This window comes from Amblyomma maculatum, chromosome 2 (assembly GCF_055883805.1).
Source record: "Amblyomma maculatum isolate TAMU_Amacu chromosome 2, ASM5588380v1, whole genome shotgun sequence".
NCBI classification, from domain to species: Eukaryota; Metazoa; Arthropoda; class Arachnida; order Ixodida; family Ixodidae; genus Amblyomma; species Amblyomma maculatum.
The window spans coordinates 155,988,479-156,011,673 of record NC_139345.1 but is presented as its reverse complement, the minus strand read 5'-3'; the positions used below and the strand labels follow the sequence as shown (position 1 = coordinate 156,011,673).

The 23,195-nt window shown below is 47.3% G+C and overlaps 1 protein-coding gene across 1 annotated transcript in view; it reads right to left on the bottom strand.

Moving 5' to 3' along the window:
• LOC146200227 (uncharacterized) overlaps window positions 1-23,195 on the bottom strand; it is a 134,598-nt gene that overhangs the window by 5,370 nt on the left and 106,033 nt on the right. Inside the window, exon 3 of the mRNA XM_084592894.1 lies at window positions 11,224-11,389. Coding sequence (XP_084449020.1) covers window positions 11,224-11,389 — 166 coding nt within the window. The remainder of the gene's footprint in view (window positions 1-11,223; window positions 11,390-23,195) is intronic.

Genomic DNA, 23,195 nt, shown 5'->3' with positions numbered 1-23,195 from the left:
TCGCTGTGCAGCCACTATGTATATATATCTTCCAGCACTTTCACGTACGCCTCGTCTAGTCTGATTTCACAATGCCTGCATGACTGCTGAGGTTTCTACTGAGTCAAATGCTTTTTCGTAATCAATAAATGCTATATATAAGGGCTGGTAAATTCGGAGTATTTTTATATCACCTCGTTGACGGTACGGATATGATCGATAGTAGAGCATCATTTCCGAAAGCCGGCTTGATCGTTTGCTTGATTGAAGCGTAAGGTTGTCCTGATTCTGTTAGCAATTACCTTAGTAAATATCTTATACGCGACAGATAGTAAGCTGACTGCTCTGCAATTTTTCAAATCCTTAGCATCCCCTTTCTTACGAATTAAGATAATGTTAGCGTTCTTCCATTATTCCGGTACCGTCGATGGCACCAGGTATTGTGTATACGTAGGGTTGTTCGTTTTCGGGTAAAACCCGATTTTACGCGATTTTTGCACCCCGAGCGTGTTCCTAAAATGAAGGGTAAAACCCGATTTTTCCCGATTTCTGAAACAACTGTGCCCACGCAATTGCTGTGCCTCCAGTTGGTGCGCAACCGAGAAGCGACCAAAGCGGCCGACAGACAGACAATCGTTGATTGCAGGCCCCGTGGCGCCATCTAACGTCGGAGTCCCGAACACAGCGCCGATAGCATGGGCACGCGCAGCGACGATATTTACACATCGTGCATTCGCAGCACTGCTGACTAGCGTTCAAGATGGGAAGAAAACGAAAGACATTGGATGATTGGTGCAAAGAACACGAGGATTTGCAGACTACAACAAAAGGCAGCCGCGCGCTGGTGTGCAAGTACTGCAACACCGAGATGGTCACCGATCCAGCGAAGAAGCCCTACGACCGAATTCGCGAGCATCTCGCGTCATCGCGTCATAAGAAGTTGAAGATGGCGGTCCAAGAAGCTAAAAAGGCGGGAACATCTCAGCCAACGCTCTTCGATGTTTCCTGTAGGCAGCGTGCGAAAGAAAATGAAGCGGATGGCGTGATTCACGACTTTGTTCGTGCCCTGGCGTACAGTGGAATCAGCATGCATCAGGCGGAAGGACCTCTGGGGGATTTCGTACGCAAATACTGCAAGGCCGCTAAAACTATGCAGACTGGACAGCGACTTCGGATTAAATACCTGAAAGAAGCTTTTGACAAGGACATGGCGAAAATCCGTGATGATGTGCAAGCCGTTAAAGTGAGTGTTATCGTCGACGAATCCCCTGACATAACCGGAGTGCCTACCATTAACACTCTGATGTGCTATTATAGCCAAAAAGCAAAAAAGAAGCAGGTTTGTTTAGTCGACGTCGACAGAGTTAATGTTTCGAACAGCTACACAGTGGCCCGGGTAGTCGGCAAGGCTCTCCTTACTAAGGGCAAGACGTGCAAGGATGTTGTAGCCGTAGCCACAGATTCCGCGGGGTACATGCGAAAAATGGTACGTGAGATCTGCGAAGCTGAAGCGATCCACATCTTGCATGTAAAGGACTTAGCCCATTTGATCCATGTGAGCGCTGACCATGCGATTTCGTCACCTTGCGTGTCTGATGTTCGATCCGCAGTGATCAAGTTTGGAGCATTATTTAAGCACGCTAACAAGCTGCACCAAAAGTACATCGAAATATGTGCCTCTAATAGTCTGTTTGGCGCTGATGCAAAGAAGCCTCCTTCTGTAGTTCCGAACAGATGGCAAAGCTTCTACAAAGCGCTTGTTGTCGTCATAGAAATGTGGAGCTCATTAACAGAACTTGTTGAATGCTCGCATGATAGCACCAAAGCGGAAGCTATTCGAGCGATACTTTCTGAAAAAGAGGTTCTTTATGCAAGGGCAGTCTTAATGAGAGATGCACTCGAGCCTCTTTTAGATGTCTAGAAAACGCTTGAAAGCGGAGAACTCCTCATGCCAAGCTTCGATCACCTCGTAAACGTCAAGCTACAGCAGACTGTCAACAAGCTTTCCACGACGATTGATAAAAGTGATCGGGCGAAAGGTGTTTTGTCTATGTTGCCTAAGAGCAGTGCCATATTAGTAAAAACTTGTTGTGAAGAGTTTTGAGCCAAAATCTCCACAAAATGGGACTGCACGTTGAAACGGAACGTCTCAGACAAAGAAGAAAACCAGTTGACATTGTGGAAACTGGGAGCCGTACTCGATCCGTTCCAGAAGCGGCTGCTGAGTCAGTCGTTTGATGACTACCGACCTCTCTTTAATTCCGTGATGGACGATGTAGGCTCGCTTCGCGAGGAGTTCAACCAGTACTTGCTGGAAGCAAGCCCCACGAATGAAGGTGTTGAAGTGATGGACTTTTGGAACGACGCAACTGTGCGTTACCCAAGGCTAGCATATGCAGCGTTATCATTATTGTGCCTAGATAATGGCAGCTGTGACGTTTAGCGAACGTTCTCTCAGCTAAGGTACCTGCAGAGACCAGACAGGTCTCGTATGGAAACCGAGATGTTGCGCATGCAGATGATTATGTATGTTAATAAGGACGTGTAGAACGTCGATGACCAGCCCTCGTGAATAAAATGTTTATTTTCTCAAAACTGACCGTTGCCTCTCACTGCGACTAATAATTAATTACCAAAGAAACGCCAAATTTTGCAATATTTTCTTGAAAGCAGCCCAAAATCTAGCCCTAATTGTTACCCATCGGTTAGAGCAAATCGAATAAATTATTAGTTTGCAAATTTAACCCGATAAAACCCGAATTGCGGAATTTTCCGACGAAAAACCCGATTTCTCCCCTATTATCAAGCCGGAAAATAACGCCCGATTTTTACCCCCCGAATTTGAAAAAATATAAAACCCGAAAACGAATAACCCTATGTATACGAGGTGGCCAGTTTTCCTAGCATGAAATCACCCAATCCTTCAACAAATAAGTAGTCACCTGATCCTCCCCAGCTGCTTTCCCCCTTTTCATAGTTTCTGAAGCTTTGTTAACCTCGTCATTCGTCACTGGCGCAACGTCTGGCCGTTTTTCACTACTGCCAATCTCGTTATTGTCCTTACTACTTCGGCTGCTATACTGATCAGTATAGAACTCCTCGGGCTACTTTGACGATCTTGTTCATATTCGTGACGACATTGCTCGCCTTGTCCCTTAGCGCACATATATCTCTAATTTTGCCAATGTCCAATTTTCTTTAAACCGCTTTAAAGCTGCCCGGATTTTTTAGAGCATGCTCAATTTTCCCCATGTTATACTTTTATGTCGGCCACTTTACGATTATAGATTAGTTATGATATCTCTGCCAGTACTATCCTGTCTGTTGGGTTGGAAGCTTTTATACTGCATCGTTTATTAAATATTTCGTCTCTCTACATAGCTCACCGTATCCTTTCTTAATTAATGAGTGATGGGGCTAGCCTAAATATTGTCCGCCACCTTCCTGCAAGTTCCGACACCCACGATAATGCACAACGCACTGCATCCGCCGCTCTGGACGAGGGCGTGGTAGTGATGCAGAACTATCGGTAAATTGACTATCGATAAACTACTGATAGTTCAATCGATAGATCTATCGATTGCACGGTATTGATAGTGCTGCCAAAATTATGCAGTTTTTGGCCAGCGATATTGACAAAACACTTTCTACAAGCTCTTATCAGCAGTACTCATTTCGTGTAATTTATGGTTACGTTTAAGCGAATGAAATAAATAATTGAATTCCGCAATGAAAGTGCCGGATTATGTCCATCAATAAACTCATACTCAAAAGTAACCTGTTAAACCCAACCAACAAGTTCGGTCGTTTATGTTTTTATTCCTAAATCACAAAATGCAAATATTAATTTGAAGCAGCGCAGTTCCGCACTCTTGCTACGGTTTCCTCTCCGCTATGAATGAAAAGTTCAACAGTTGTCATTTGTCAACCAAGCATTCTGGTGAAGGAACATGAGCATGTTAACTTGCTTGCCCTTCAGACAGCTCCTTCCCCCTTTCTGAAATGATCTGTCCAGCCGCTGAGAATACGCGTTCTGCCGGTACCGACGTTGCTGGAACGCACAAGCACTTCTTAGCAACTTCAGAGAGCGACGTTGTGGGGCATTGCCAAGATCTCCAGAATTCTAACACGCTGCATTTGTGCCGGAGTTCCCGGGTTCGAACCCGACCTCGGCGGCTGCGTTTCGATGGAGGCGAAACGAAGTGGCGTCCGTGTGCTGTGCGATGTCAGCGCACGTTAAAGATCCCCAGGTGGTCGAAATTACTCCGTAGCCCTCCACTACGGCTCCCCTTTCTCTCTTTCCACTTTCACTCCCACCTTCCTCCCTTCCCTTACGGCGCGGTTCGGGTGTCCACAGAGCAAGTGTGACAGTTACCGCGCCTTTCCCTTCCTGTGAACCAATTTAACTTAACTTTATTTCCTGTATATTTACCACCACCATCATAACATGCACTAAGGGAACCAAATTTTGCTGCAATGAATTCGCACGGTTGGTTTTATTCTACCGATAGCACCAAAAATTACTACCGAAAATACTATCGATAGCGCTATCGAAATGAACTATCGACAGACTTTAAATAGCGCTATCGAAAGCACTATCAATAGTACTATCGATAGTACTATCGATAGTTTTTTTTACCATCGGTAGTTCGATAGCGACCCAACTATTGATAGTATCGATAGTTCTGCATCACTAGGGCGTGGTGCTAGAGAAGTCTGATTTATGTTGCACACAATATAAGTACCAAAAAAAGTAGAAATAAGAGAGAAAAGCACGGACGTGGAGAAAAGCATTTAATCCAAGACCAAATAATGACCTCAAAATTCCCTTCCGCTAAACGGACTAGACAGCCACCCCCGCAGCCGAGTTCGTAGAGCACCGGACACAAAGTTTCGTGGTCATGGGATGGGATGATGGCTTTTCAGTATGCCGAGAACTACACGACTAGTATCACCCAAGCCGAGCATTGGGATTGCGTGTGCCGTCACTCTTATTTGCTAAGCTTTTAGTGACGTCACAACCACGTGGCCCCACGCAGGTAATTCACACTAAAGGTTTGGTCTTGGGGGACTAACAAAGATACACAGATGCATCGCTTTGTGCAAGGAGTGAATAGGCAGTTTAATCTACGCCCGATTAACTCAGATATGCTGCCGGCTACCGAATATATATGGTTCGTGTTTGGACTTGTTCTTAGCAATAACAAATACAGACTGTTGCCTCCAGATATGCAATGACATGCACTGACAATAAGAAATGCCAGATGGGTCAATTTGAGTGCCTGACATTTCAGTAAACGATGACAAGACCTTGTAAATTACTGCTGTATAACAGCAAACGGAGCTAAACATTGGTGCAGCCACTGCTTTAGCCGGGTGAAGCCTCTATTAATATTTCATCTGCTTTTCTTATCGATTGCTCACCGACACAAATCATTAGAGGATTGATCAATGATGCACATGAAGAAAAATATGAGAGATTTAGGCTCCGCGTTGAAGGGTTTGACAGCTCCAATCGCTTTCGTATACCGGCTCCCGTCGCGGACCGTCATGCGCGCACATGCACTGCGATATTCGATTAATACCTGATCCCTTAGTTTGTGCCACTATACTTCGATACAGATCACCCGACAGTCGTAATCTACCACAATATATGAGGGACTGCCCGACATAAATATAAAGCCCCGCTTTAACAAAGTCCACCGTGTAAGAAGTAGTAATGCACTTAAGAAAATAAAACTGCAGCAGGCACAGGACGAAGGGAGGAGACAATACAGGACGGTTGTCTCCTCCCTCCGTCCTGTTTTTTTTTTTTTTTTTTGTTGGTTTTGGTTTTTGTTGCGAAAGCAATACTACTCTAGGTTTCGAGCCTTCAGCGTAGCACGGCGGTAGCACGTCTTACCAACGTGATGCTTTGACGTCATACCCCACGTGACACTAGGGTGAGAGCTGGGCTACCAACTCAAGCGGTCGGCGTAGCGCGGCGATAGCCATGTCTTACCCACGTGACGCTGTGACGTCACACCCCACGTGACACAAAAGCGAGAGATGGGCTTCTAACTCAAGCGGTCGGCGTGGCGCGGTCGGAGCAGCGGCTCAGTTGGCAGGAGCTGCCAACTTGGGTCTCTCGTTTCACATGGGACGGTTATGTCAGAATCAGCCTGCTAGGAACCTGGCATTCACGTTACCCCTATAGGCCACTAAGGCATGTTCATACGGCTTGGTTATAGCGGGGCTTTACATGTGGGCTGAAGAAGAAGAAAAAAAGAAGAACGCTCGGTCACCCGCAGCTAATGCTTTCGCTCAATATTTGGTTCAGCAGTGTTGAACCCTAGTAATTTTTTATCATTTTCCTTATGTCTCACCAACTGGCCTACACATCTACCCCTCTAAGTACTGCACTTCTTACATCCTCACCAAGCCTTACGAACGATCTGGATGGCCTAGGAGTAGTGGATCTAACTCAAGGTCAAATCCTGGAGAATTCCATTTCCGTCTCAAATGTCAAGCCAGATATAGCTATGTCAAGTGCTGGCGCTGCATGGACCATCACACACACACAAAAGAACACCTCACCGGCGAAGATTGTGTATGTGATAGACCAAGCAGCCCCAGCACATGACAGATTCGTGTAACCAACTAGCCCGCTCTTGAGTTTTACTCAGTTTTACCAGAGTAGGTAGCACCTGTCAATGCGGCCATGTCCTGCAGTATCGTGACGGCACGCAATGCAAGGCACCGAGCAATTACTAGCCGGCCATACTACCTGCAAACCAGCAGCAGCTGTGAGAGGCAAACTCGGGATGATTATGATTCGCTGACTCTGACAATATTGACGACGGATTTTGCGGACAACGAGGCCTTTATCGACACAGAACTAAAGACGTGGGCACATTTAAACCAATTATGGCTTACTTAGATCATAAACGTAAACCCGCCTAAATGGTTTCAAGCGGCCACGTTAATGGCTGCCGCGTGCTGTTCTATTCACGGATTCACTTTTACAGTCATGCACCTTGGTACACTCGCTTATTCACTACACAGTAAGAAAAAATTACGCGAAACGGGACTTGGGAGAACTAACCACAGCCATCCGCTTTTATTGCGATAGCAATACTGCGCCAGTTTTCGAGCCGTCGCGTAGCTCGCAGCCGGTTGCCATGGCTGACCTTGAACAGCCGCGAAGAAGAAGAAGAAGAGAGGAGGAGGAGGAGGAGGAGGAGGAGGGGAAGAAGAAGAACGCTCGATCGCCGGCAGCTAATGCTTTCGCTCCACATTCGGTTCAGCAGCATTGAACCCTTCACACTTATATGTGGGCTGGTAGCTTACGCTCTCGCGTCATACTCTTAAAGGATGGGCCAGTACCTCACACTGATAGGGCGTGATAAGGAAATAATGTAGCAGGCAAAAGAAGCCTCCGCCGTTGCTATCGCAATTCAACTATGCATGGTTAACCAGAGCCAAACCACAACTAATTTTTTAACTCTGTGCCATGGGAACGAACACCGATTAACACGGAGCACAAAGCCTCGTGAACTCCAAATCCACTCCGAATACTCTTGCACGGAGCTCAGACGGTTATTTGACGGACCTCTGAATCCACGATTCTAGCAGTGTATAAAAAAACAATGTATGGCAGTCGAGAAGTAGCGAGGCCGAAGTGACGCTGTGTTGCATGTATAAGAACACCCCAGAGGAAAGTGTTTGCTTCAGTGCGTATTTATTTTATCAGTTTAGCATTCGAAGTGGCAAGTTTGGTTTCGGCGAGAGTTGCACTCCGCAGCAGACGGCTCAAGGATCGCTCGGGTGCTGCAACGCTGCGCAGAAGTAGGCCTAATGTTCTCGGATTGCACCACTGACTAGAGCCCCGCAGAGTGCACGGTTTGAGTGCGGCCACTGGTTAAACGGTTGTTGTGAGCAGTGCCTTCGCGTTTTACTGTAATGACTGCGAAGTGTGACTCAGATTGAAAAGAACGCGTGGCCGAGTGACGCTAAACACCGTGTTGCATCGAGCGAAGTAGACGCATGCGTATAGAGGTAGGCCTAAAGTTATCGAATTGCGCCTCGATGCCGAGCTCTCAAACCGTACGGATTCTCTGCGGTCTCTGCTAAAATGGATACGTGAACGGCATTTACTCGTCTGCCTCTAACGGTTTCAAAGTGCGACACATCTAAAATTTTAAAACAAAGTATAGACTGTACAGAGGTGATAACGGACAGTCATTGTAAAGTGTCAGTCATTTTCTGTAGATAAAAGGAAACTTTTATCTTCGAAGGCACACCTGTTCTGGCCCCACCGCTGTTGCGCAGTGGTTACGGCGTCTGAGTGTTGTGCCAAAAAATGCGGGATCGAATCACGGCAGCGGCGCCTGCCTTTCGATGGAGGCGAAAAGCAATTTGTGCCCGCGTGCTGCGCGATGTCAGTGCACGTTAAAGAATATCAGCTAGTCGAAATTTACGGAGCTCTCCACTACGGCGTCTCTCATAGCCTGAGTTGCTTTGGGATATCCCAAAGCGACATAATCAAGCTTTTGTTTTGTTACGTTATTTGGTAAATTACGGTAACCCGTTCCAGGCGATAATAGCAGAGAAGCGAAAAGTTGCTTTTCCGTAATATTTCCACACTCTAGGAAGCAATAAATTTTTGTTTCTTACAAATCGTTTTCGTTATCACTGATTGGAGAAATTTGTTGGATAAGTGACACTCAGGATCCGACTGTCCCAACTGATTCGATTCGTAACTTATCTGGCTACCCGAGATACACAACTCCTGTCAACTCGGTATGTCATGCCGTCTCACGATGTCACACAATCCTGGGATCTATCAGATGCCCAGCCATGTCACCTGAAGTTTCGCTTAACGCCGATAAAGCCAACGTTTTCTCAAGAATCGGGCAATCGTCTATAACGCAACCGCTTTAGTAAAATCGAACAGAAGCGTTCCAAATGTGTCTTCCTCGGTTTCGATAACTTTTAACTACTTAAATATGTATGTCGTAACGAGACTCGTATTTCCATATTATTTGACAAACAGTTGAGCGAAGGCTTCGATTGTGGCGGTCTTGACGCCGTAGGCATACGCTAAGAGCATCTCGCATAAACCCCGCCATCGCCATCCCCTCACAATCTATGTGACGCTCACGGTAATACAATGAATACTACAGCCACCAATATTGGCGACGGCGGTGCTACCAAACACTCTAAAGCGAAGGTTATGCATAACGTAAATACCCCCGAAAATACAAGATAGGAAACCAGCAGCGATCGCTGAGCGATTACTGGCTCCCGCACAATGAAACAATAAAGTTATCGAAATAACTTTTTATGCTACCTCGGCGAAGTACGGCAGTGGGTTGTTGTTTAAACATCGTATATTTCAAGTGCAATAAAAGAAAACAGCTAAACAGCTCAATTGGTAGGGGCCAGTGAGCGAAGTGCCGAAGTCTAGGGTTCGGATGAGTCAGATGTAAATCGAACCCGCGTCCCTTGGAACTTCAGCCACACACGCTGTCCGGGTACCAGACAGGTACCACATACGTTCATAGGGCTTAGTTAAAGCGGGGCTTTATACCTACGTCAGATGGTTAAACAGCGTTTGTGCCGTGTTTTCTTCCTCGCTCCTGTCTTTTCTGCGCTGTTTTATCACGATGAATGACCAACAAGCCCGTTCATCCATCTTGGCCTCTCACCTAATGCGTTAGCTTAGGGCTACGCTGAGGAGTGCGTGTGGCGTAGGAGAGGAAAGGGTAGAGAGAAAGATGATTACACAGTATGAAATAGCACTGAACAGGGGTTGAGGGGAAGTCTTAGCTCGCAAGCCAGGCCAACGTTTTGACAATGTCCCCTTGTCGACGCTGCAACGTTTTGAGAAGTCGCCTTGTCGACAAGACGAGTCCCCTTATCGTAACATTTGCTCGGCTTGTTGTTGACTGAGGCTCCTCCTCAACCCTTGTTCGGTGCTCTTTCATGTAGCAGAGTAATCAAATTAAGCTATTATAGACTAATGCAAAACTGAAACGGTTTTAGAATTCCACTGAATTAAATGAGCCGAATGCGTGGAAGCTGAAGGTGAACACGGCAAGTTGGTTTACGCTAGCTTTTAAATTAATAACGTAATCGCTGAATAAAATTATTTCGTAGTTCAGGCTTCTCCTCATCTCACGGCGACGGAGGGACCATGATACCTTTCACCAAGCACGCCTTACACTTCTCCTTAACATTCGACCTCGCATTCTTAACTAGCTCCTCCTGCCCTTCTCTTCCACAGCCCTCCTTACGTTCGCCTCACACTCCTCTTTTGTCCTCATCATGCTTCCACTGCATTCCGATAATCCGCCACTTCCTTTGGCTCTCTTCGCTATCGCCGTACTTTCATCCTCTGCTATGCTCTGCGTTCTAACGGCCCCGCTCCATGGGGCGCACGAGAGGCGCACTAGAGGGGCGCCGATGCGCCCGATGCTGCACCCTGACAACGCTGGAAAAAGTACGCAGCTACATGAAGCGTCTCTGGCGCGCTCGCTTCTGTGTTGTTGCAAGACCTCGTAGGCTGAAACAGGTCGAAACAGTTCGACTGCCACTTGAAGCTTGTCCCGGAACGATTTCCATCGCCTTTACACACGCCCGATGCTGTGTGTGCGATTGCAACACGAGGATTTTTAAGCACATGCTACTAATTAAATGCTTGCCGTAATCAAGGCGCTTACCTGCCCACGGTGCTCCCTTCCCCGGAAGCACTTCAGACGACACCTCTCCCTTGATAGCTTCTTTAACTTATTTATTTTTATGCTGTTTGTGGCGGGCGAGCCACGGCGTGCCGCTGGCCGGCCGCTACACTGGGCCGATGAACCTTGCGTTGTCGATCGACTGATTGTACGCACATCTATACGTACCGCAGCACCGATGCCAAAAAGAAGAAAACTGAGAAAGATCACAGAGACGGCGCGGAAAGCGCCCCGTGATTGGTGCACGCCAGCCAATAATCGGCGAGCCTCCTCCGCGCCAGCGCGAGCACACAGCGAGCGCCGCCGAAATATCTGACATGGACAGATATCTACTTCGCGTGCGCCTCAGCTCGCGCCTGGTGCGTCACGCATGCTCAGACTCCAGCGTACGTTCGTGCGCGTAGGCGCGCCGTCAGGCGCCCCATGGAGCTGGACAGAGCTGCGCTCTACAAATAGAGGAGGCATCGGTCTAGCGCAGCCTGCTACCAAAGCAAGCAACGGCAGCAGAGCAAAGAAAACGTACCAAAGTCTTCTTTGGGGAATCTCCGCAGCAGTAGATTCTTCCCGGCCCTCCGATGTTTCCAGGCACTGAGGCGGCCGAAGCGCATCTTCTCTAACGCTGCGCGGAAGCGTTGCTTGGCCATCAACGGGTGACAGCGAAACCGGCGTTTCTTGACCTTGTCCCATGCCTGGAACAACCAAGAAATGCCGAATAGCGATGCATCAAAATAGTGTGATGAGGCACAAGAAAGCTTTTGAGCGATCATCACCGCATTTCTTAAAAGGAGCAGGAGAATGACAGTGCCTGCACCGACCTCACCCTCTTTATGGAAGTCATTTAAGGTGGTCGGCTAGCCATGCGTTACCTACTAGCTGATCCCGGGGTCCTTTGCAGCAGTGTTTCTAAGGCAGAGTAAAGAAAGCTGCCTAAACAAGCTGTATGCAATAGTGCGAGAAGGAGGCGCGGTACAGAAAGATGAAAATGGCTGCAAACTGCCTTCTGTAGCATATCCAGAGCCCCATCCCGCAAGTGGCAAGTGCTCCCTATCTAACTGCTCGAAATAATAAGAGAGAAAAAAAAAAGGCACACATAAGCTCCGCGTTTAGGAGTACGACATGGCATCGTTAATGGCTCCCGTCCGTGGATCTCCTACCGGATTCTCGTTTGCGTAAAAGCATTTTGCTACCCTCCTAATCACTAACCCCTTAAGGGGAGTGTCCAGTGAATTTTGTGACTTTTGTTTTCTTGCTTGCTTGCTATCCAGCTGCTTGCTTTAGGTAAAACGGTCTATATTCCCTTCGTTCGTGGCTCGGTTCAGCCGTCCACCCAGAAGTGCGACACATATTGCGCCTTTAATTTTTAACCATCCTAAAAACGCCATTCGTATGCCGGCTTCCTGGACTCCTCTCCACTGCAGCTGGCGCGCGGCGTACAAATGTTACTGGGAGGTACGGATTGCGATGAGAAATGTCGCCGATTTGAGTCCCTAGCATGCACTAGGCTCTGAATGAACTAGTCGCAGTCATTTCGTGCTCCGTACCAAGCTGAATCGTTTGATATCACTCCGAACCTTATGCTTCTGCGTCAAATGGGTGGACCCCGCCGGGATGGCGCAGTGGTTAAGGCGCTCGACTACTGTTCCCAAAGATGCGGGATTGAATCCCGGCCTCGGCGGCCGCTTTTCGGTGGCGGCAAAAAGTCAGGCGCCCGTGTGCTGTGTGATGTCAGTGCGCGCTAAAGAACTCCAGGTGGTCTAAATTTCCGGAGCCCTCCACTACGGCGTCTCTCATAGCCTGAGTCGCTGTGGGGCATGGAACCCCACAAACCAAACAAACCAAATGGGTGGGACGAAAGTTTTTGTACGAATGGTGACGAGTTGTTCGACCTCTTGAGCCCTGTATACATGGACTCGACAGTGCAGAGTCGAGTAAGCGACGTCACCACTTACTCGACCCTGTCGATGTCTACATGATCTCGCTTCCTAGCAAGTAAGTATCGCAGCGGCGCCTAGCGTCGGGACAAGTAGTTATCGTGCAAGCTCCCGGTTCGCTTTTCTGGCCGAAGCTTTCCGGCGCTTTCGCGACGGCTGCGTCGTCTGCTTCTATCTTAATCATTTTCCTGTCCCTTCACCAACTTTATTTCATGACTATCTTCGTGTCGTGGATAAGTGTGCATAACATACTTGTATCTGTCGTGATGTTTCGGCCCCGGGCTCGTTGTCAACATATACGAACCATCACGTCGCATAGCCGAGCCTCGCTCACCGCCAGGTCGCCGTTTTGCATGGTTAGTAACCATTTTTCTACGCCTGTTTTTAGTCTTCGTATGTGGTGTGCCGAAAGAATCAAGCAACATATGTTCAGCAATCCTGGTAGCTATGCGTTTCAACAGTAGCAGCAGACAAAAAAAAAAAACAAAAAAAAAAAACAAATGCAGTACGCGTACCGCAGTGCGGGAATCCACTCTGCTGTATTTTATTTACTACTAATTAATTCGAGAGAAACGTGCCGTAACAATATTGTGACATATATGCCCTGCATCGCAGGACGTAAAAGAAGACGATCAGAAGGAGTAACACAGAAGACGACAAAGTGGCAGCAACGTTCAGTGCTAGAAGATTCCCCTGCTAATTGCATTCAAAATTTACAAAACTACAAATTTTTGCATCACATTTTTTCATTCAATAACTTTTGTGATCTTAAACCTTTTGTTTTTGTTTAGTTGTCAATTACTTTATTACACTAATTCAGTTTGTGTAGGACATTTGGCAGTCCGCACTGAACCCTGGCCAATCCCCCTTCGTGGGTATGTGCCAAATATCAAGGAAGAAGAAGAAGAAGGTTAACGCTGCTTCATCTGGACCTGCCACTCTGTCCTGACAAACAGGCCTCTGATACCTCAACGCTCCGTCTCCGCTCCTCTACATTTACTCGTCTGCCACCAGAAGCTGCAGTGTATGTGCTCATGTCGCCTTTCCCCTCCGTTCCTGATGGCGCCTACGTTGTTTGCCCCATAACCGACGTGACACTGCAGCGTAGAATCGTTCTCCCTCATAACATCGTGCACGTAGAAAATAACAACGCTTATATTCCAGTCTTGAACTTCGGCCTTTTTGTGCACGTTCTTCCTGAGGGCATTACTCTCGCCGAACTGACCCCACTGTCTGACGCCACAGTTGCCGCTCTTTTGCCTGACCCTACTGCTAAAGTGTCCACGACCTGCACCGTCCCCATCTCTGGAGGCCCGCATATCAGGAATGGTTGCATCTAATTTGCGCCCTGACCGTGCTACAGCACTTACGAGTCTTCTGAATTCGTACAGCGATATTTTCGATTTTGGTGACCGCCCCTTAGGACAAACGTCCCTCGTTACACATCGTATCGACACCGGAGACGCCCGCCCAATTCACAGAAGACCTTATCGAGTCGCCATTTCTGAACGACGCGTCATACAAGATGAAGTGGACAAGATGTTAGCAAAAAACATTATAGAGCCTTCGAGCAGTCCCTGGGCGTCGCCTGTCGTGCTTGTTAAAAAGAAGGACAATACCTGGAGATTCTGCGTTGATTACCGACACCTCAACAAAATTACAAAGAAAGACGTTTACCCGCTCCCCAGGATAGATGATGCCCTCGACTGCTTACACGGTGCCAGCTATTTCTCTTCCATTGATCTTCGGTCTGGTTATTGGCAGATCGCAGTCGACGAACGGGACCGAGAGAAGACCGCCTTCGTCACTCCCGATGGCCTGCATCAATTCAAGGTGATGCCTTTCGGCCTGTGTAATGCGCCCGCCACATTCGAGCGCATGATGAACTCTCTCCTGCGCGGCTTGAAATGGACGACGTGCTTGTGTTATCTCGATGACGTCATTGTATTTTCTTCTACATTCGAGAGCCATCGCCTTGATGCCATTCTTGGCGTCTTCCGAAGAGCTGGCCTTTAGCTGAACTCGAAGAAATGTAGCTTCGGCCGACGTGAACTCAAGGTGCTCGGTCACGTGGTAGACGCCCGTGGCGTTCAACCCGATCCAGACAAAATACGTGCTGTAAGTGCATTTCCTACACCCCGTTGTACCAGTGACGTGCGTAGTTTTATTGGGCTTTGCTCCTATTTTCGGCGGTTTGTACCTAACTTTGCGGAGACGGCTCGTCCACTCACCAATCTTTTGAAGAACGACGCTCCATTTTGCTGGGACAAAGAACAATCCCAAGCCTTTTCTGCGCTCATTGCAGCCTTCACCGACCCGCCCGTCCTGGCACACTTCAATCCTTCGGCACCTACGGAGGTACGCACCGACGCCAGTGGTCACGGTATTGGTGCCATACTCGCCCAGCAGCAGATGGGTCGCACTCGCGTCATTGCTTATGCCAGTCGCCTCCTTTCTGCGGCTGAACGAAATTACTCGATCACAGAACGTGAGTGCTTAGCCCTCGTGTGGGCCATTACAAAGTTTCGCCCTTACTTGTTTGGCCGCCCGTTCTCCGTCATCACCGACCACCACGCCTTATGCTGGCTTTCTACGCTGAAGGACCCTACTGGCCGCCTAGGCCGTTGGGCCCTCCGCCTTCAGGAATACACTTTTTCTGTCGTTCACAAGTCTGGCCGGCTGCACGCTGACGCCGATTGCCTGTCCCGCAACCCGGTAGATCCCCCACCTGCGAGCGAGTGCGACGATGACACATATGTATTGGCCATCTCTGACCTTTCAAACATTCCCCATGAGCAGCGCTTAGATCCGAAGCTTTGCAGCATAATCAATCGCCTCAGCACTGAACACCTTGATGCTACCCTTGCTCTGTTTGTGCTCAACAACAGCACCTTATACCGACGGAATATGCGACCAGATGGCGCCGAGCTTCTGCTCGTAGTTCCCGAACACCTGCGTACCACCGTTCTTCAACAGCTGCACGACGCACCCACAGCGGGTCATCTTGGCGTATCTCGTACGTACGATAGCGTCCGCCGCCGCTTCTTTTGGCCAGGTCTCTATCGCTCTGTTCGTCGTTACGTTACTTCTTGTGACCGGTGTCAGCGACAGAAGCCCTCGGCTATGCCTGCTGGATTCCTGCAGCCGATCGACATCCCAGTAGACCCGTTTTCCCGAGTTGGCCTTGACCTCCTCGGGCCTTTCCCACTTTCTGCGTCGGGGAATAAATGGATTGCAGTGGCCACGGATTATACTACGCGCTACGCTGTCACCTGAGCGATACCCACCAGCTGTGCAACTGATGTGGCTGCGTTTCTTCTCCATGACGTCATCCTGCTCCATGGTGCTCCACGCCAGCTGCTCACTGACCGTGGCCGTTGCTTTCTTGCTCGAGTAGTGGATGAAATTCTTCGGTACTGCTCCATTAAGCACTATTTTACCACCGCTTACCATCCACAAACGAGCGGCCTCACCGAACGCCTCAACCGCACGCTCACGGACATGCTCTCTATGTATGTCTCGGATGATCACCGTGACTGGGATATTAATTTGCCGTTTGTAACGTTCGCGTACAATTCCTCTCGTCACGACACAATGGGCTACTCACCGTTTTATCTTCTGTACGGCCGCGACCCTCCCCTACCTTTTGACAGCGTATTGCCTCCCACCGCTAACGCCAGTTGCTACGTTCGTGACGCCATCTCCCGAGCTGACGCAGCCCGTGTTATTGCTCGCCGACGACTGGCCTCCTCCCAAAATTCTCAAAAACGGCGCCATGATTCTCGCCACCGGGATTTACACTACTCTTCGGGCTCTCTCGTCTTGCTCTGGACTCCCGCTCATAAAGTTGGGCTGTGCGAGAAGCTTTTGCCATGCTACGCAGGACCCTACCGTGTTTTACGGCCAGTCACTCCTGTGACATACGAAGTTGCCCCTGTACATCCGCCGCGACAGTCCTCTGTGCCACGCACCGAGATTGTTCATGTCGCCAGAATGAAGCCCTACTAGCCCTCCAGTAGTTCGTCCTAGTGCGCACCGGGACTGTGCTTTGGGGGGGGGGGGGGGAGTAATGTGACATATATGCCCTGCATCGCAGGACGTAAAAGAAGACGATCAGAAGGAGTAACACAGAAGACGACAAAGTGGCAGCAACGTTCAGTGCTAGAAGAAGGTTAACGCTGCTGTGATTCTGTGCTTTGTGTACTGCGTCATCCTGGACTAACCTTCGTGCACTAACCTTGCCACGTAACAATATGAACGGCCGCATAGGTCGCGCCGCGCTCAGGCTCCTCCAGAGCGCGACCCCATCAAACGTCACACACAACATCTACTGGGTGCCAGGACACACCGACATAGCGGGGAACGAACGCGCCGACGAGGTAGCTCGAGGGTACACGAGCCGAGCTTTATCCCAGTCGGACGATCTACCCGAGCGAGTCGGCCCTACGTACTCAGACATTCTGAACTACTATAAAGGGGTGCGGATCCGCTGTCTGCCGCCTCATCGGGATCTAAAACAACAAGAGGCAGTGTACTGGCGAAGACTGCAGACAGGAACATTCCCTAACCATTCCCTAACCTGCAAAAAAAAAACACATAAAGTGCGATCCTTAACGCTTTCCTTCGCCTTACCGACTGTTGGCTTCTTTCCTTCATGTATTATAACGAGCACCCTCATTTCCCTTTAATTGATCTGCTTGCTGCATATCCTAAGCACAATTTACCTGTCACAATATCTGGACACCTGCCCATGGTGTGGTAGCAAACCTTCGTTATAGCACATCACGTGGCAATGTAGAAATAACGATAGTTTTCGTAAAGACCCGAGTGCGGAACAGTGGGAGAGCCGGCTCTCCAGCGGCGATCTGGGTTGCCAACTAGGTCTGATCCAGCACGCCCAGCGAGCAGCTAAGCTCAGCGGAGCCCTGTAATAGGGGCACCGACCCTGTGAGAAGACGGAAGATGGACCTCTTCTGCTACTAGCACAAGACCTTCCTAGAGAAATTAACGTATTTCCTATCCTATCCTATCCTATCCTATCCTATCCTATCCTATCCTATCCTATCCTATCCTATCCTATCCTATCCTATCCTATCCTATCCTATCCTATCCTACTACTAACTAACAGCGTGATGCGGTGGACTAACGATCAGAGCGTTCGCATCGCAGTCCGGTCCTGTGTTTATCTCAGAACCGCCAATTTCACACAGTTTCTTTTCTCTTTAACGAATTCACAAGGTTTTGCTCGACTTGGTGCTCGGCTTTTTTCGGGTGAAATTCCTGGAAAGAGGTCTTTGGTCGCCTCAGCCGTACCTTAATCTATGCGTGAGGGACCAAAACCTTGCAAACATTTCTCGATGGCACGTCGAACCCCGCGCGTACGCGCAAGGCGGACATATGCCGGCCTTCGCCTTGCATCAGCGAATATCGCGTTTTTATTTTATGGCGCTTCGTCACACGCATTCAGTATATATTACTGCTCTTTGACAAATGCTTCTCGAGGTATATATAGGTAGAAGTGAATATTAAAATTATATTCAAAATGAAGCAATATTCTTTTGCTGGTCAGTACCTTCTGCGGCATGGGGACATAACTAGGCGTACTGCTCTAGAAACACTTTGGGCCACTAATTTAGGATTATGGCTGTGATGCCGCGCACTACAGTCCGTTTTCAGCATATTTGGGAAAGGGTTGTAAAAATTGCGCTAACTGGTAACATTATGCATCTTGCAGGACTGGAAACCATGGCACAAAAAAAAAGGAGCGCTGATTGGTGGGATAACATTGTATGCAATAACTTTGATGACAGTGAATGGAAACAAAATTTCGGAATGTCAAGGGCAAATTTTTGTGAATTGGTTGCCGCCCTTGCTCCATTCATGTCGCCGGAGAGCAATTTTGTCCGAGAGCCAGTGCCTGTTGACAGGCGGATTGCCATTGCCCTGTACAAACTGGCTAGCTGCTGTGAGTACAGGGTAGTGGCAAACCAGTTTGGAGTCCACAAAAGCACTGTACAGAAATTCGTGTACCTTTTCTGCAGCACTGTAAAAAGGCATCTCGCCAAACAATACATCTACATGCCTACAAGTGAAGAGGCTGCAGTAATGTCTAGAAATTTTAGCAAACAGTGCCACATCCCACAGATATGCGGTGCCATCGATGGCACCCGCATACCTATCACTGCTCCTAGAAAAGGCTATAGAGATTTTATCAATCGCAAAATTTGAGCATCATACAACATGCAGGCAGTTGTGGACGACCGTGGCATGTAAGTGCATTTTTTCATTCATTACTGGGAGTAAAAGCCTGTTTGCTGGTAGCACACAATTAACATTGACTCAAAGCTTCTGGAAAATGATATCGAATCATGCTGGTTTTGCTTTGTGCAATCAGTACTCTTTCAAGCTAGGTATTTAGTGGTCATGTTGATGTACAAAAAGAGCCACAGTGAATTTTCAAACAAGACATTGTTTGATAGCAACCCTCACAAAGTATGATTATTGTGATTAACTATCATGATAACGAATGTATCGTAGTTCATTTAAACTTTGGGACGTCCATTGCTGACAGTGTTGCCTTTAAAAACAGCGAATTCTGCACATTTCCTGCATGGTTCCGTTTGTCAACTACTTTTATTCCTGTTTTTTTGTTTTGAAATAGCAAAAATCTTGAGAAATGCTGTGTATTTATAATTTGCACTTAGGTCAAGTAAAGCACAAACAGATGCAGAAAGGAGCTCAACGTACCTAGTATGGCTTGCCGTTTGCGTCATCTTAGCTCTATGACCATTAAGAGTATAATAGCAACTACCTCAATACTTCTATGGAACATGTGCAATTACATGGACGGCTGCAGTACAGTAAGATTAACAGTATTAGTCTGCATCGAACACAGTTAAACGAAAAAAAAAAAACCTTAGCTGCACCAATGTATGCACATCATGATACTGATATATTGTAAGCCCGCTGGAAATATGCCCCTGGTACCACCAAATTTATCAAATGCAACCTAGCATTGTTTTGAAAGGAATAATAGCACTAAAAAGACACCTGGAAAGCCAAGAAAGAAGCAGGACTCCTGGCTTTCTGTCTTTTTTGTGCCATTCGGCCTTTCAAAAGCTATGCACCATCTTGCGCGTGTACTACTTCTGTTAAATTAGAATAGTTCGGAGCCTGTTTCCTTTTTTTCAGGACGTTCCTCAACTCCTTACTTTTGTGACATTACTTTGCATGCTAGGTTTGCTTTCCTGTTGAGCCACTGAAAGTGATACGAACTGACTATTTTGACTTTGCAGCAGTGCTCCATCAGTTAATAAGATGGTGCAAATGATAGCCTTCAACAGCTGATTTGACTCTAAGTGTACCCTATTTTTGTGACCTCAGGTTTCGCTGCATTTTATGCCTTGCGCCAGGCAGCGAACATGACTCCACCGCGCTTAAAATGCAAAACTGTACAAGAGCAGTGACCAGCTGATGCCAAAGGGCAACCGTCTCTTTGAGGGAAAACTTCTTCCTTTCATGCTTCTTGCCGACCCTGCATACCCGCCGTTGCCCTGGATCTTGAAAGGCTATAAGGGAGGCTATCAAAAGAAGCGGGGTCGTTCCATTTCTACCACAGCACTGGTAGGAATGCTGTGGAACCGGCATTTGGCAGGTTAAAGGGGCGTTGGCGTGTTTTGCTGAAGCGCAGACATAAGTTACAAGTTTGTGCCTACCATTGCCCTCACAGTTTGTATGCTGCACAACTTTTGTGAACAGCATTCAGAGTCGTATGAAGACTCCTGAGGTGCCATTGTTTCGTCAATTGAAACAGAATATTTCCCGCAGCCAGTCAGCAGGCCTTATGCGAGCACACAGCAAATAAGGGACTGCCTTAGCAACTACCTCGCTCGAAATTTTCTGATTCGTACAAGCAGCCTTTCTTAACTGCATTCAGCAGAAAATCGTTTCTTTTGTGTGTGTGCAAAAGACTGGAATGATGAGCACAACAAGAAAGGGTAGGTGTGAGCTACCAATTCGATTTGCATGCTGCCTAATACCTCAAGGCACGACTTGTATGCTGTAATGTTCAGGCATCACACAGAGCATGCCTTGAAAACTCCACTCGGCAGTTAGCACCTGCTCTGTGTCAGTGTTTTATCATCTTTTGCACTTAAAGCCATTTTTCTTTTTTAACATGTAATACATCACCTACCTCATATTAAAGTGTTATTACCTTTTACACTTTGAGCAGAATAACTTACTAATAATACCAGCATTTTTGCTATCTTGAGGAGCCCTGTCATGCATGCATTCAGCAAGGAATACATAATCCAGCAAATTTTCAAATGGAAGTTCTCTTCTTTATTGAGATTTATTTCAACAACCACATACAGAACTTTGAATGGGGTTTCGAGAAAATAAAAACAGGAAACAGCCAGGAAAAACAAACACATCACAGTTTGGCGCCAGTCTGGTTAGGCAATAAAAAGAAGCATGCATAAATATCGTTCACTAAAGACACCAACCAAAAAGAAGGTGTCATAAAAATGCAAAATCTTATAAACAGTCAATGTCAAAAAATTAGGAACTGAGATGTTGAAAGAACTTGGTCTTGGGTACTAATAAGACATCAACAAAAGAGTGTCATGAGACTAAATATGAAGCAAGGAAAAATATATTGACCACAATATATTTACCAGGAAATACGTACGTCAATATGCTAATTTGAAATGTAATTGTAGGTGGAAATGAAATGGGCAGGTTAGAACTCACTCTCTAGTCGGGAACAATACCGAGAAAACGCAATGCTAGAGGAAGATAAGTACAATGAAAAACATATAGGACACCATGAGGAAGTTTCTGGAAGTAGGTTAACTGTAGGGTTGAAAATAAATGAAACTGGCTTTCGTGTGGTTAATGTGTAACAAATTTAAATTGTGACTATATTGCACTTAACTTGTTTATATTTATATTGCACATCATTGCCACAGTTGCCAAAAGTAACTGAGCAGCTGTGTTTACTGCCGAAAGAAGCTTGAGGCTAGGGGGCCGCGCTCAAATTTAAATTCTGAACATATTGCACTTCAGTTCTGTTTATTTATATTACACATCACGGTCCCATCGTTGAAAAACACTACTGAACAGCTCTGTTTCCCGGTGAAACAAGCTCGAAGCCAAGTAGCCGCTTGCTGCGCCCCCCAGCACTGGTCCTTGATCCCTTGCTACAAGTGTAACCTGGCTGACTTGGGCCCCTCCACTCTTGCTCTCCTTCTTTGGATGATAAGCAAATAACAAGTGTGATGTGCAATTTCTTGCCTTTCAAGCTGAGCAAGGGCAAAAGCTTACATGAGACAGTTTATAGTTTTAACTGGAAAGTACAGCAAAGCCAGTGCTGGGTACTGCAGCGCCGCTGCTCAACCTTGAGCTTGGCCCAGCAGATTCAGCTGTTCAGTTATTTTTTGCAAAGACAGCACCTACCCACAAGTGTTGAGCTAGATCAAACTGTGTCAATAATGTGATGCACCTCATTCTTAAGCGTTTTTGTGCGTTGGTGGCTGGTGGTGGCATTGGAAGTTGGTGCATGATTTGTTTGTTGTTGGTGCTGTGTTGTGACATTCTGAAAGTGTTGTGGTGATGCAAATTGTGGGAAGCTGGGTGGACGTTGCAGTGCTGTTGCTAATAGTCTTGCCTGCTGTGAAAACAACTGTGCCATTAAGGCTTGTGTACCTTGTAGAAAGGTGTTGGACACACCTTGCAGTAGATCTTGAGTGTGTGTTTGCTCAACTTCTAGCCGTTCTTTCTGTCTCTGAAACTGCAGATCAACCTGGGCTGTCAAAAACTCGATTCCTGTGCTGCATGCTCTGCAGCACTTTTTTGAATTTGGCCTCTGCCGTGCGGCGTCGCTTCTGTGGAGGCGATCTGGTCGAGGTACTCGCTACAAAAAGGAAAAATATTTACATATGGCGAAGCATTGCTCAAAAGTAAAGAATGGCAGTACTAAAGAAAGGCAGGTCTTCTGAAAAACAAATTCAGAATTTTACTTTTCATACTCGCAATGCTATACTTTCAGTCGATATTGTCGACCATAAACCCTGACTGCTCATTGGAGGGTCAAATTCTAAAGTTAAAGTTCAGCTACTTTGGTCATCTGATGAGAAGACAGGAGTCGCTGGAGAAAGATTTGATGTTGGGAAAGGTTGAGGGTGGCCGGAGAAGGGGCAGGCAGCGAACACGATGGTTAGATGGCATCCTCGAGGCACTGCAGATGAAGTTATGTGATGTTAGGAAGACAGTGAAAGACCGGAAAGCGTGGCGTGACATGGTCCATAGGGTCACGAAGAGTCGGACACGACTGAACGACTGAACTGAACTGAATGCTATGCTTTACCCACGTGCAGTAGATTGACAAGGAACGTGGAAGGAATGGACTTTCCAGAAAGCTGTGGTTTTGGATGACAGAAGACATGGTGTAGAAAGGCACTAGAACTAACAAATGATACAATGTCCCTTTTTGTTGTGTGACCTGTTCACTAGTAACACTTCGTGCATGGCAGTGTAAGGTGTGGAAAGGCACACACTGCTT